General features: G+C 42.3%; 1 protein-coding gene across 6 annotated transcripts in view; it reads right to left on the bottom strand.

The window, feature by feature from the left end:
- The window catches only part of LRRC49 (leucine rich repeat containing 49), a 177976-nt gene that overhangs the window by 67651 nt on the left and 96387 nt on the right, over positions 1-13938 (bottom strand). For all 6 annotated transcript variants that reach the window (XM_070431160.1, XM_070431168.1, XM_070431152.1 and 3 more), the window contains one exon: positions 327-474. In XM_070431160.1, the coding sequence (XP_070287261.1) occupies positions 327-474 (148 nt within the window). The remainder of the gene's footprint in view (positions 1-326; positions 475-13938) is intronic.

Here is a 13938-nt window from a genome sequence, read left to right on the forward strand (position 1 = left end):
CATTATGTTCTTAACCATTACCGACGAAATTCGTACCCATTACAAAGTAAATTATTAGTTAGATATTAAGCAAAAATGAAAAACAAGCATAATAATTAAGTTAAGTAGAAGGATAGAAATTTAAAATGCCCTATTCAGTGACATTGGGAATAGGGGAAAAGTGGTAAAAATATCTACAATTACAATTTTGAAGTATACCATAATTACATTTATGATAATCCCTAGTTTAATTAAAATTAAGAAGCATTTCAAGCAGAGAATATAAAACCCAATTCCCTCATGCACACTAAGGAGAACAGACTGTAAGCGCTTGGAGGAGCTCTCACCGTGACTCTCCTTGTATCCAGCTGGCGCAGCTGCAGCATGTTCTGAAGAACAGTGTGCTTGTACCATGGCTCCTGAGCTATGGGGTTGCCATCAAAAGTGATGTCTGAGAGAGAAGGAGAGTCAGCAAGGCAGCAAACACTCTCGAAACTGTAGAGACAGAAAACAGTTATTGTGACCTTCAAAACTTTGATATGTTTGATAGAACAGTTTTAAATTTACAGAAAAATTGAGAGTATAATGCAATGCACAGTTACCACATACTCTCCACCCAGTTTCCCTTATTATTAACATCTTATATTAGTATAGTATACTTTTAAAATAATCAATGAACTAATCCTATATAATAAAAGGCTAATATGCAAATTTTCCCCAAGCACGGGAGGGAGTTCAACCTACCAGGAATTAGATGTATGCTGACCACCATGGGGCGGCATGGAAAATGGTGGGCATTGGCAACATGGTGCTGGCAGTGGGCAGCAGTGGAGGTGCTGCTGGCAGTGATGGGCCCCAATGAGAGCGGGACTGAGGCAGGATGGTGGAGCAGGTGAGTGGGTGGCACCAGGCCAAGGCAGGTGCGAAAGGAGGCCCCAGTCGGCAGCGGTGGCAGGCAGCCAGGGGAAGGGAGGCCCCGGCTGGCAGCCGGCAGCCACTAGGAACCCTACCTGTGCACGAATTTCATGCACTGGGCCTCTAGTATTAATATAGATTAAATCGTGCATGTGTAGGGTCCCCTAGGCCTAACCTGCCATCAGGGCCATGTCTGCCGCCTCGAGAAGCCTCACACACTCCACAGACGCTGCCAGTGGCCCACTATGCTCCTTGGATGCTGCCGGTGCCCCGTGACGCTCCAGAAGTCCCATCTGCCGAGGCCACCGCAGGACCCAGAAGTCCCCCACACCACGGCCACCATGGGATCCAAAAGTCCCGCCCGCCACGGCCGCCGTGGGACCCATCAATGCACCTCCTGGTGAGTCCAGTCATTGGTTGTGACGCCGTTGCGGCATCATGACTACAGGCCTTTTATGATATAGATTCTTACTAACTCAAGTCCATATTTTATCCAGACTTCCTTAGCTTTTACCTACTATTCTTATTCTGTTCCAGGATCCCATCCAGAATGTCATATTACATTTAGTTGTCATGTCAACTTAGGCTCCTTTTAGTTGGGACAATTTCTTAGAATTTCCTTGTTTTTTTACAATCTTGACATTTTGCGGCATACTTATCAGTTATTTTGTAGGATGCCCCTCTATTGGGATTTGTCTGATGTTTTTCTAGTGATTAGACAAGGCTTGAGGTACAAACTATTAACTAACATGACATCACTGTTAAAGTTGACCTTGATAACCTGGCTGAGGTAGTGTTTTTCAGGTTTCTCCAATGTGAATTTACTCTTCTCTCCCCTGAATTCGTTGGAAGAAAGTCATTATTGGCAGTCCATAGTTAGGAATGGAAAGTTCAGTTTCCCCTCCTTGAGGGCCAACTATCTACATAAACTATTTGAAATTCTTCTTTCTAGCAAGTTTGTCTTTTTTCTACCATTTATTTATGTATATCAGTTTGGATTCAAGAATATTTATTTTATACTAGAGACCTGGTGCACAAAATTCATGCATGGGAGGGGTGTGCCTTCAGCCCAGCCTGCACCCTCTCCAATCCGGGACCCCCCGATCCAAAACCGACAGTCAGACATCCCTCTCACAATCCAGAACTGCTGACTCCTAACTGCTCATCAGCCTGCCTGCCTGATCACCCCTAACTAGCCCCCCTGCCAGCCTGATCACCCCTAACCGCCTCTGCCTGCTGACCTGATTGCCTCTAACTGCCCTCCCTGCCGGCCTGGTCACCCCCAACTGCCCCCCCCATTGGCCTGGTCACCCCTAACTGGCACCCCCCGTCAGTCAGCCTGGTCACTCCACGCAGCCTGCTGCTCAGTCGTTTGGTCATCCCTCACTAACCCCCCTGCCAGCCTTGTCGCACCACTCAGCCTGTTCAGTCGTCCGTTCGGTTGTTTCGGATGTGACGGCCCCTGGCTTTTTATATATATAGATTTTGGGTTACAATCTAATACTATGTTATTTGTTTTATTGTTCAAATTGTTCCAGCTTTGGCCACTGAAACCTCTTTTAGTTGGCTCCTATGTCCCTTTGACATATGCCCACCATTAATGTGGATTTGTGTGTGTGTGTATGTGTGTGTGTGCGTGTGTGTGTATGTTTCCTTACTTTCTGGCACTATAAAATTCTCTAGTCTCATATTAAATACTAGAGGCCCAGTGCATGAAATTCATGTGCAGGTATGGTCCCTAGGCCTGACCTGCAATCAGGGCCATTTTCCCCAGTTGCCTGCAGCCGGCCCCACCCCTGCCACCACCCATCCCCAGTTCCCCGTTCACCATCGGGTGGTTGGTGCCTGAAGGCTGGGGGAAGGGACCCAGTGGTCTGCTGTTCCCGCCCTCTCACCGGCCCCGCCCCCACCGCAGGTGGCCATTAGGCGATCAGAGCCTGCTGGCCAGGGAAAATAAACAAGAGGTGGTCAGTTAGCCTCATAGTGACTGGTCCAGCAGTCGTTCTGGTCATTCTGCCATTAGGGTCAATTTGTATATTATCCTTTTATTATATAGGATAGAGGCCTAGTGCATGGGTGGGGGCCAGCCACGCCTCCGATTGGGGTGGGGGTCCCCACTGGGGGGCATGGCCAGCCTGAGTGAGGGGCTGCCAGTGGTTTTCAGGCCTGCCTTGACCCTGATTGGGTGGGGGTACCTGCTGGGGGGGCGGCAGCCTGGGCGAAGGGCTGCGGGCAGTTTGCAGGCCAGCCACGCCCCCAATCGAGGTGGGGGTCCCAGGTGGGGGGTGGGGCCAGCCTGGGTGAGGGGCCTCAGGTGGTTTGCAGGCCATCCACACCCCCATTGGGGTGGGGTTCCCCACTGGGGGGCGGGGCCGACCTGGGCAAGGGGCCACGGGCAGTTTGCAGGCCAGCCATGCCCCTGGCTTTGTCAGGAAGGACATCTGGAATGATGTTCGGAAGATGCCCAGGCTATTCAGTCTAATTAGCATATTACCCTTTTATTAGTATAGATTTCCTACCCCAGTCCCAGAATCAGCCTTCTCTAAGGATCCATGTTCCTTATATTGGGAATGGTATTAAAAACAAATATCTGCATATTTGCCATCTGCAAAACTTTTCTTGTGTTTTCAATCTTGTGCCCATTTTTCAAATGTTTTTTGTTTTCTTATTGTTGAAATTTGTTTTTTAAATATATATAGTGAATACATCTCATCAGATATATGTTTTGCAAATGTTTCTCCCAGTCTGTGACTTGTCTTTTCAATCTTTTAATAGTGTCTTTCACAGGGCAGAATTTTTTAATTTTAATGATGTCCAACTTACCAACTTTACCTTTCTTGGATCACACTTTGGTGTTGTATCTAAAAATACATTTGCAAACCCAAGGTTTCCTAGATTTTCTCCTAAGTTTTCTCCTAGAAGTTTTCTAGTCTTATATTTTATATTTAGGTCTATAATCAATTTTCAGTTAATTTTGTGAAAGGTATAACGTCTATGTCTAGATTCACTTTTTTATATGAATATTCAATTGTTCCAGTACCAATTATTGAAAAGACTGTTTTTTCTCTATTGAATTGCCTTTAATCCTTTGTCGAAGATCATTTGACTATATTTTTGTGAGTCTGCTTCTGGGCCCTCTACTCTGTTCCATTGATATATGAGTCTATTCTTTTACCAATACCACACTGTCCTGATTACTGTACTTTAAGTCTTGAAATAGGTTAATGTGAGTCCTCCAACTTTACTCCTGTGTTGCTAATCTAGGTCTTAGGTTTTCCATATAAACTTTAGCATCCTTGTTGATATCTACAAAATAACTTACTGGAATTTTGATTGGGACATTCATTTTTAAAGAAAAGAATAATCCCTTTTCTAAATAATACCTAAATAAATGAGGTTGGTAAAACTCATTTAAGTACTTTCTTTTTCTGCCCACTATATTTACTATACTTTCTTCCTGTGTTAAGAAAAGGTAGGGGATATAAAATATTTATGGTACAGTAAAAAACCTATTTGTTCACAACTAAAGTTGAGGCAAGGTCTTTTACAAAAATAAAGTGTTTTCATTGTTACATTTACATATTTCTAGTATCTTTTCCTCTCATTCAAGGTAAAGACTCTGTTATCCATTATTTTACCTCAGAGCTTATCTTTATCAATCTGAAAGGTAAATTTGATTATTTATATGCACATCATGGTTTTTGAGGCATGTTTAGATAATTATGGGAAGAATAGTGACGCGGCACATAGATTCGTGTACACTGAAAGAAAATTAATTAGAAGGTGGCCAGCGGGGTGGGACTGGGAAAGTTGGGACAGACACACCCTGAAACCAACCTCCTGCAGTCCCTCTCCAGATGGCCACACCTGGAGCCGTGGTTCAAAGGGCATCTGTGGAGTGAGTGAGGTCCCTACAGCAGGTGGGGTCCCTCAGCCTTGTCTGCAGGGATTGCGCTGAAACCGGCTCTCTGACATCCCATGAGGGGTCCGAGAGTGTGAAAGGCACTCTGCGAAGTTGCTGTTATATAGGGTTTGGAACACAAACGCAAGTGTGCAGTAAGCCAGATTCAAGATCAACAGTGCCCAGCAACAACATAACCCATGGTTGGAGGTGGAATTGCACAGCCCCGCGACGAATCAGGCTCCCTCCTCTCTGGTTTCAGGGTGCATCACCTGAAAACTGCCACTGCCAAGTCCCAAAAGCTCCTGCATTGAGCATCTGCCACCTAGTGGTCAGTGCGCATAATAGCGACCAGTCAGATGGACGGAGGGACACTTAGCATATTAGCTTTATATAGATAGATAGATATTTCTGAAAGCCTAGTAGGCAAAACTGAGAGTTCAAGAATTTAAACTTGGAAAAAAAAAAAGCTGGGGGAGCAATACTTATAGCTGACAAATTAGACCTCAAAGTGAAGGCCATAACAAGAGATAAGGAAGGCCACTTCATAATACTAAAGGGAGCAATTCAACAAGAAGATATAACTCTGGTAAACATATATGCACCCAATACAGGAGCACCCAAACACACACACACACACACACACACACACACACACACAAAACTTCTGGACGGTATCAAGGGAGAGATTGACAGCAATACAGTCATAGTAGAGGTCTTTAATACCCCACTAACACCACTGGATAAAACCTCTAGAGAAAAAATCAGCAAAGAAACAGCAATCCTAAATGAATCACTAGATAAGATGGAATTAATTGACATCTTAAGAACATTTCACCCCAAAGCCACAGAATATACTTTCTTCTCAAGTGCACAAGGGTCATTTTCAAAAACAGACCACATATTGGGACATGGCAAAGTCTCTTCAATTTCAAGAAGACAGAAGTCATACCAAGCATCTTCTCAGATCAAAATGGCATAAAATTAGAAATCAACTACAATAAAACCAATGAAAAAAATCAAAAACTTAGAGGCTAAATAGCATGCTATTAAACAATGATTGGGTTAGCAATAAGATTAAATAAGAAACAAAAAACATCCTGGTAACAAACAACAATGCAAACAGAACAATCCAAAATCTATGGGACACAGGAAAGTAGTCTTGAGAGGGAAGTTCATAGTTCTATAGGCCTACCTCAAAAAAAACAAGAAAAAATGGTAATAAATTTTCTAACCCTACAACTCAAAGAGTTAGAAAGAGAGCAACAAGAAAAGCCCAGTGTAAGCAGAAGAAAGCAAATAATAAAGATCAGAGCATAAATAAATGACATAGAGACCAAAAGAACAATACAAAAGATCAACAAAACCAAGAGCTGGTTCTTTGAAAGGATAAAAAAGATTGATGAACCTCTAGCCAGGCTCACCAAGAAGCAAAGAGAGAGAACCCAAATAAACAAAACCAGAATGAAAGAGGCAAAGTAACAAAAAACCCCACAGAAATACAAAGGATTATGAACAAATACTTTGAGCAACGCTATTCCAACAAAATGGACAACCTAGAAGAAATGGACATATTCTTAGAAAAATGCAAGCTCTCAAAACTCAATCAAGAAGAATCAAAAAACCTGAATAGGCCGATAACTACCAAAGAAATTGAAGCAGTAATCAAAAATATTCCAGCAAACAAAAGCCTAGGACCAGAAGGCTTTATAGGGGAGTTCTACCAAGCATTCAAAGAAGAACTAAAACCTATCATCCTCAGACTATTCCAAAAAATTCAAGAGGAAGGCACACTTCCAAGCTCTTTCAATGAAGCCAGCATTACCCTAATTCCAAAACCAGATAAAGACACCACAAAAAAAGAGAACTACAGGCCAATATCCTTGATGGACATAGATGCTAAAATCCTCAACAAAATTCTAGCAAATCGAATTCAGTATTACATTAGAAAGATCATACACCATGATCAAGTGGGATTTATCCCAGGGATGCAAGGATGGTACAATATCCGCAAATCAATAAATGATACATCACATAAACAAATTGAGAGACAAAAATCACAAAATCATATCAATTGATAAAGAAAAAGCATTTGACAAAATCCAACATCCTTTCTTGATAAAAACTCCCAGCAAAGTGGGAATAGAGGGATCATACCTTAACATAATAAAAGCCTTATATAACAAACCTACAGCCAACATCATACTCAATGGGCAAAAATTAAATCCATTTCCCCTAAGAACAGGAACAAGATAGGGATGCCCACTTTAACCATTCCTGTTCAATATTGTATGGGAAGTACTAGGCATAGCGATCAGAGAAGAAGAACACATAAAAGGCATCCAAATTGGAAAAGAAGAAGGACAACTGTCCTTGTTCACAGATGACATGATACTGTACATAGAAAACCCCAAAAACTCCATCAGAAAACTAGTAGACCTAATGAATGAATTTGGCAATGGAGCAGGATACAAAATTAACACCCAGAAATCTCTGGCCTTTTATACACCAATAATGAACTCAAAGAAAGAGAAACAAAAAATAAAAATAAAAAAAAAATCCCATTTACCATTGCACCAAAAAAATTAAGATACCTAGAAATAAACTTAACTAAGGCGGTAAAAGACCTGTACTCGGAAAACTACAGAACGTTGAAAAAAGAGATAGAGGAAGACATAACAGATGGAAGAACATACCATATTCATGGATTGGTAGAATCAACATCATTAAAATGTCAATACTACCCAAAGCGATCTACAGAGTCAATGAAATCCCCATCAAATACCAACAGCATATTTCAAAGATCTAGAACAAACTCTGCAAAAATTCATCTGGAATAAAAAAAGACCCCAAATAGCCACAGCAATCCTGAGAAAGAAGAACAAAGTTGGAGGGATCAGAATACCAGATATCAAGCTACATTACAAAGCCACAGTTCTCAAAACTGCCTGGAACTGGCACAAGAACAGACAAATAGACCAATGGAACAGAACAGAGAACCTAGAAATCCACCCAAGCTATCATTCTCAATTAATATTTGACAAAGGAGGAAACTGCATACAATGGAGTCAAGATAGTCTCTTCAATAAATGTTGCTGGGAAATTTGGTCAGATACATGTAAAAAGTGAGACTAGATCCCAACTTACACCATACACAAAAACAAACTCCAAATGGCTAAAGGACTTAAATGTAAGACAGGAAACCATAAAAATCTTAGAAAACTCCATAAGCAGCAAAATATCAGACATATGTTGTAGCAATATCTTTACGGATACAGCTCCTAGGGCCATGGAGACTAAGGAGAAAATAAATGGGACTACATCAAAATAAAAAGCTTCTGCACAGCAAAAGAAAACTTCAACAAGACAACAAGAAAGCTCACTGCATGGGAGAATATATTTGCCAATGTTTTCACCGATAAGGGTTTAATCTCTAACATTTACAGGGAATTCATACAACTTAACAAAAGGAAGATAAACAATCCAATTAAAAAAATGGGCAAAAGACCTAAATAGACACTTTTTGAAAGAGGACATACAGAAGGCTGAGAGACATGAAAACATGCTCAAAGTCACTATTCATCTGAGAGATGCAAATCAAAATGACAATGATGTACCATCTCACACCTGTCAGAATGGCTATCATCAACAAATCAACAAATGACAAGTGCTGGCCAGGATGTGGAGGAAAGTAACCCTTGTGCACTGCTGGTGGGAATGCAGACTGGTGCAGCCACTGTGGAGAACAGTATGGAGTTTCCTCAAAAAGTTAAAAATGGAACTCCCATTTGACCCAGTGATCACACTTCTAGGAATATATCCCAAGAAACTAGAAACACCAATCAGAAAGGATATATGCACTTCTATGTTCACAGCAGCACAATTCACCATAGCTAAGATTTGGAAACAGTCTAAGTGCCCATCAGCAGATGAGTGGATTAAAAAACTGTGGTACATCTACACAATGGAATACTACGCCGCTATAAAAAAGAAGGAACTTTTACCATTTGCAACAGCATGGATGGAACTGGAGAGCATTATGCTAGGAGAAATAACCCAGTTGGAAAAAGAGAAATACCACATGATCTCACTCATATGTGGGATATAATGAACAACCTAAACTGATGAACAAAAATAGATCCAGAGACAAACGGCCAGGGAGGGGGAGTTTAGAGATCAACCAAAGGACTTGTATGCATGCATATTAGCATAATCAATGGACACAGACACTGGGGCTATGGGGGTTTGCCCTTGGTGGTGGCAGTGGCCAGGGGAGGTGAAGCAGGGAAAAAGGAGACATATATAATACTTCAAACAATTTTTAAAAAGAATTTAAACTTAATCACTTCAAATGTAAATAAACTTGAACATGGTATTTTTTTCTCACCTAGCATTAACAAAATTATTTTTTTCCATCAATATAAAAAAATCTCAAAGCAATTTCTAGTGTTTGAGATGGTTGTTTAAAAGATGCTTCTCTCCTGCTTTCATAGTTGTTAACATACAGCTTAAACCAAATAAAAACGATTCTGATAAATTAAAAACTAAAACACAAGGCAAATGTTTATTTCTTACACATTGTTAAATGAAGTAACTTATCATCTTCCCTCCTCAAATCTGCTTCTCTGGGTACACTTCCTATCTGCTAAATGATATATAATCATTGTCATCATCAAGTCAGTTGCCACTGTGAACCAATAAATCCCTTGCTCAGAAATTGATGATTCGTAATGGGAACTGTGAAGAGTCATCAATAATTTTAAGTAAGTGGGAATTAATGTGATTAGAATAATCAGAACTTAGTAACATCCTATATAACAGTGGTTCTCAACATGATGGTCGTGACCCCTTTGGGGGTCGAACGACCCTTTCACAGGGGTCGCCTAAGACCATCGGAAAACACATATATATTTACATTATGGTTCATAACAATAGCAAAATTACAGTTATGAAGTAGCAAGGAAAATAATTTTATGGTTGGGGGTCACCACAACATGAAGAACTGTATTAAAGGGTTGCGGCCTTAGGAAGGTTGAGAACCACTGCTATATAATAAGAGAGAAACATGCAAATTAACCGTCCCTCCACCACAAGGATGGCTGCACCCACAGCTGAGGCCGAGTTCCCATAACAAGCCTTAAGGAGCAATCAGCAGGGACCTGAGGCGGCGCCGCCCGCCCCTCCCCTGTCTCCCCCGTGTGGCTTGACAGCGGACCTCAGGCTGTGCCTCCCATCCGGCAGGGTTTGACGGGGGACCTCAGGCTGTGCCTCCCACCCGGCAGGGTTTGACGGGGGACCTCAGGCCGTGCCCCCTGCCCTGGTGCCAGGCCAGTGGACCTCAGGCTGCGCCCCCTGCTCAGCGGGGCTTGATGGGGGACCTCAGGCCATGCTCCCTGCCCCGGCACCAGGCCAGGGGACCTGAGGCCGTGCCACCACTCTGGAGGGGCTTAACAGGGGACCTCAAGGTGTGCCCCTGCCCTGGTGCTGGCCCAGGGAACCTCAGGCCACGTCCCCCACCCTGGTACCGGGCCAGAGGACCTGAGGCCATGCCCCCCACCCTGGTGCCAGGCCGGGGGACCCAATGCTGCACCCCCTGCACAGCAGGGCTTGACAGGGGACATCAAGGTGCACCCCCTACCCTGGTGCTGTGCCAGGGGACCTCAGGCTGCTCCCCCCGCCCCAGCACCAGTCTGGAGGAACTCAGGCTGTGCCCCCTGCCGTGGTGCCAGGCCGGGGGACCTCAGGCCATGCCCCCTGCCTTGGCACTGGGCCAGGGGACCTGAGGCTGTGCCCCCACCCCGGCATCAGACCAGGGGACCTGAGGCCGTACCCCCCACCCAGAGGGACTTGACGGTGAACTTCAAGGTGCACCCCCTGCTCTGGTGCTGGGCCGGGGGACCTCAGGCTGTACCCCCAACCCCAACGCCAGGCCAGGAAATCTCAGGCCATGCCCCCCACCCCGGCTCCAGGGTGGGGGACAGCAGGCCGCTCCCCCTGCCCAGCAGGGCTTGACAGGGGACCTCAGACCATGCCCCCTGCCCCGGCCGGGCTGGGGGACCTCAGGCCGCGCCCCCCACCCTGGCGCCAGCCTGGGGGACAGCAGACCGCTCCCCCTGCCCAGCGGGGCTAAACAGGGGACATCAGGCCGTGCCCCCTGCCCCAGTCCGGGCTGGAGGACCCCAGGCCGCGCCCCCCTGCCCTGGTGCCAGGCTAGGGGACCTGAGGCTGCACCCTCCCCACCTGGCGTGGCTTGACAAGGGTGGGACCGGCCAGGTCTGGATCTAGCCCAATGAGGGGACGCCAGCTGGGTCTTGGTCTCGTGCAATTTTGAGGCACATGTGGGTAGGTGGGGACTTGACTCTGGGTCCCGTGGCACACCCCAGACTCTGACAGGAGGGAGATTTTCATATACATTTAACTAATTTTCTTTCATCTCTGACACTTCTATTACAGAGAAAGGGCAAAGAGCAATATTAAAATATTTCCTCTAATTAATCCCCTTTTAATGTGCACGAATTTCATGCACTGGGCCACTAGTGGAGAATATAAAGAACAAAAAGAAATGACTCAAAAACCAGCTATAAAGTAGATTGCAGTAACATATCGAGAACTAAGGTAGTAGTCATGAAAGTAAAGAGGAAGGGGTAGGTTTTATGGAATTTTAGAGTGTGGCATGGACAGAAATTAGAAGCCATTTGGATATAAGGAAGAAAGGAATCTAGAATAACACCTAGGTTTCTCTCTTAGGATACTGGGTGGTGGCTACATGGTGAATACTTAGTCAAAATTCATTGAACTTTGTACTTAAAATGGGTGCATCTTATGACATGTAATTATACCTAAGTAAATGAATTTACAAAGAAATTTAAAGTATAAAAATACATACTTGACAGATCACCTCTTCATCTATCAGGTCTCCTTTATCTGGAAGACTATTTTACAATAGTGGCCATTAGAATATGCTTCAAAAAGCCTTTATGTTTTCCCCCAACCACCACAGGAGGAAATTTCAACCTTAAGATAGTAACTAATGTAAGCAGCCAAGGCAACAAAGCCAGTAGATGGTCTATGTTGAAGAGCATTTTTTTCAGTGGCTCAGCATATCTGAACAGAATTAAACAGAAGGCTAGAAATGTGCTATGACAATTGCCCTAACTCAGTACCTAGCATTTAATAACTTGTTCAATAAAGTTTGGGGAATGAATAAAAGAATATGATGAATTGAAGTGATTCCAAAGGGCTTATCCTTGATTTAAAAAATTATTAAATGAGTTTCCTTATACTATTCTTTTAATTATTGATTAAAAAGATACCATGCTATTCAAGAATCATTATGACCTGATATTTGTCCCTAATCAGGGAGATGCATTTAAAAAGTGTAGATAATGTGTCCATTAAGAAAGGTCTAGAAGACATGTTAATGCCCATCTGGCATATATCTATAATTCAAGCACAGCCAAAAAGAGGCACAGGAATGGAAAAACCACTGCAATTCTCAGCAGGCACTATCCTGGCAACTCTTCCCAGATCAGCTCCTAATATTGCTTTGAATAGTGTTATTAAAGTAAAAATAAAACTGTATTTGATCCACAAGATTCCTCATAAAAGATCATTTCCATCTGCAAGGCATTTGACCAATAAACATGCCAGACGTTACTAGAAACACACTGACAAAATGCATGATTTTAAAGACATTCTCCAATCAAACAAAACAATACTTTAAAAGTGCAAATACAGGCAAATAAAAGGTTATAGTCTACCTAACCAAATAAAATCAAATTATTTAAAAATAAAAACATAAATAAAAAACCTGGAAATAGAGCAGTAATTATACTGGAGGAGTACTACTTTAAGAATCTCTCCTCTCTCTCTCTCTTCTCTCCTCTCTCTCTCTCTCCTCTCTCTCTCTCTCTCTTTCTCTCTCTCTCTCTCTCTCTCAATGCTCAGTTGCTTGTCTCTTCAGAGTACCAAGAATGGAAAAGCTTTGGTCCAAAGGCTGACATTTAACTCATAATTTGACTTTAATCTTTTTCCAGATTACTCATACATTTGTTCCTTCCCTAGTAGTCTCCTCCCAATGCCACATCTGCTTCCTATCTGCTAAAGAACCTATAGAAGAACAATCTGTCCCTCCTGACCAAATTCACATCTCAAAAGCAAAAGAAAATATTTCAGTTCATTTTATGCTTACTTAACAAAGTACAGAGAAAAGGTAAAATTCCCATTTATGCATATATAACACACAGATCTTTAACTAAAAATTCCCAAATATTAGCCAAATCTCTCCAAATTAAAAACGTCTCCCCCAAAAGTACTCTGATATAATCTTAATGAAAAGCTCTTATTTTATATAGATCAGTGAGAATTTTACTGAATAGTTACTAAGTGAAATAAAATGAAACAGAATAAATTCAGTGTGCTCAACAGGACTGAAATATACACAACTGACAAACAAAATAATTAGAAAGATCTATAAGTTAATATATACTTGAGTATTAAAGAATGAAGCACAATTAAAGAAAAGAGCATATAATTGAGTTTGTATTTTTTATAAAATGAGCTAAGTTTGAGAACTGAGTTCCTTGATCAAAACAAGTAAAAATGATGGATAAAATATATATTTAAATATTTTCAAATGCATTCATGACCTGTTAAAAGATGAGGGATACACAGGTTAAAAAAAAAAATAAACATTGGAACTCAGAGAGGTAAGCAGAATGTTGAAATTGACCTTTTTGCTGTGAAGGTATTTACTAGACCCAATGAACTTGAGCTTCGGCTTGCATGATCTTCATGGCCAGGGACCAAGAATTGTCCATAAATCTGAGACGCCAAGGTCTCAACATAGAATGAATTAGTTATAAACTTTCCTACTCACTGCCCCCAAAATATTGCCTATCTTAAAACTTGGGGCTAAGTAAAAGGGGAAGAAAATTCTTCCTTGATTATGTATAATCACAAACCACAATTTGAGGTCCAAATCCACACTAAATGGATGATTTAAAATGTTTCAATATTTGATTTTTTTTTGAAGAGCTCTCAGGTTGGTAATGCCTATAAGCATCTGACAGAAACAAATGAAACTCCTCTATGAAAGAACCTACCTTCATAAACCCCCAAAGAATTCCCAAAGGTAAGGTACC

The sequence above is a fragment of the Myotis yumanensis genome, unplaced genomic scaffold, assembly GCF_028538775.1.
Source record: "Myotis yumanensis isolate MYYU_CA2020_CCGP unplaced genomic scaffold, mMyoYum1.0.hap1 SCAF_1, whole genome shotgun sequence".
Taxonomy (NCBI): Eukaryota; Metazoa; Chordata; class Mammalia; order Chiroptera; family Vespertilionidae; genus Myotis; species Myotis yumanensis.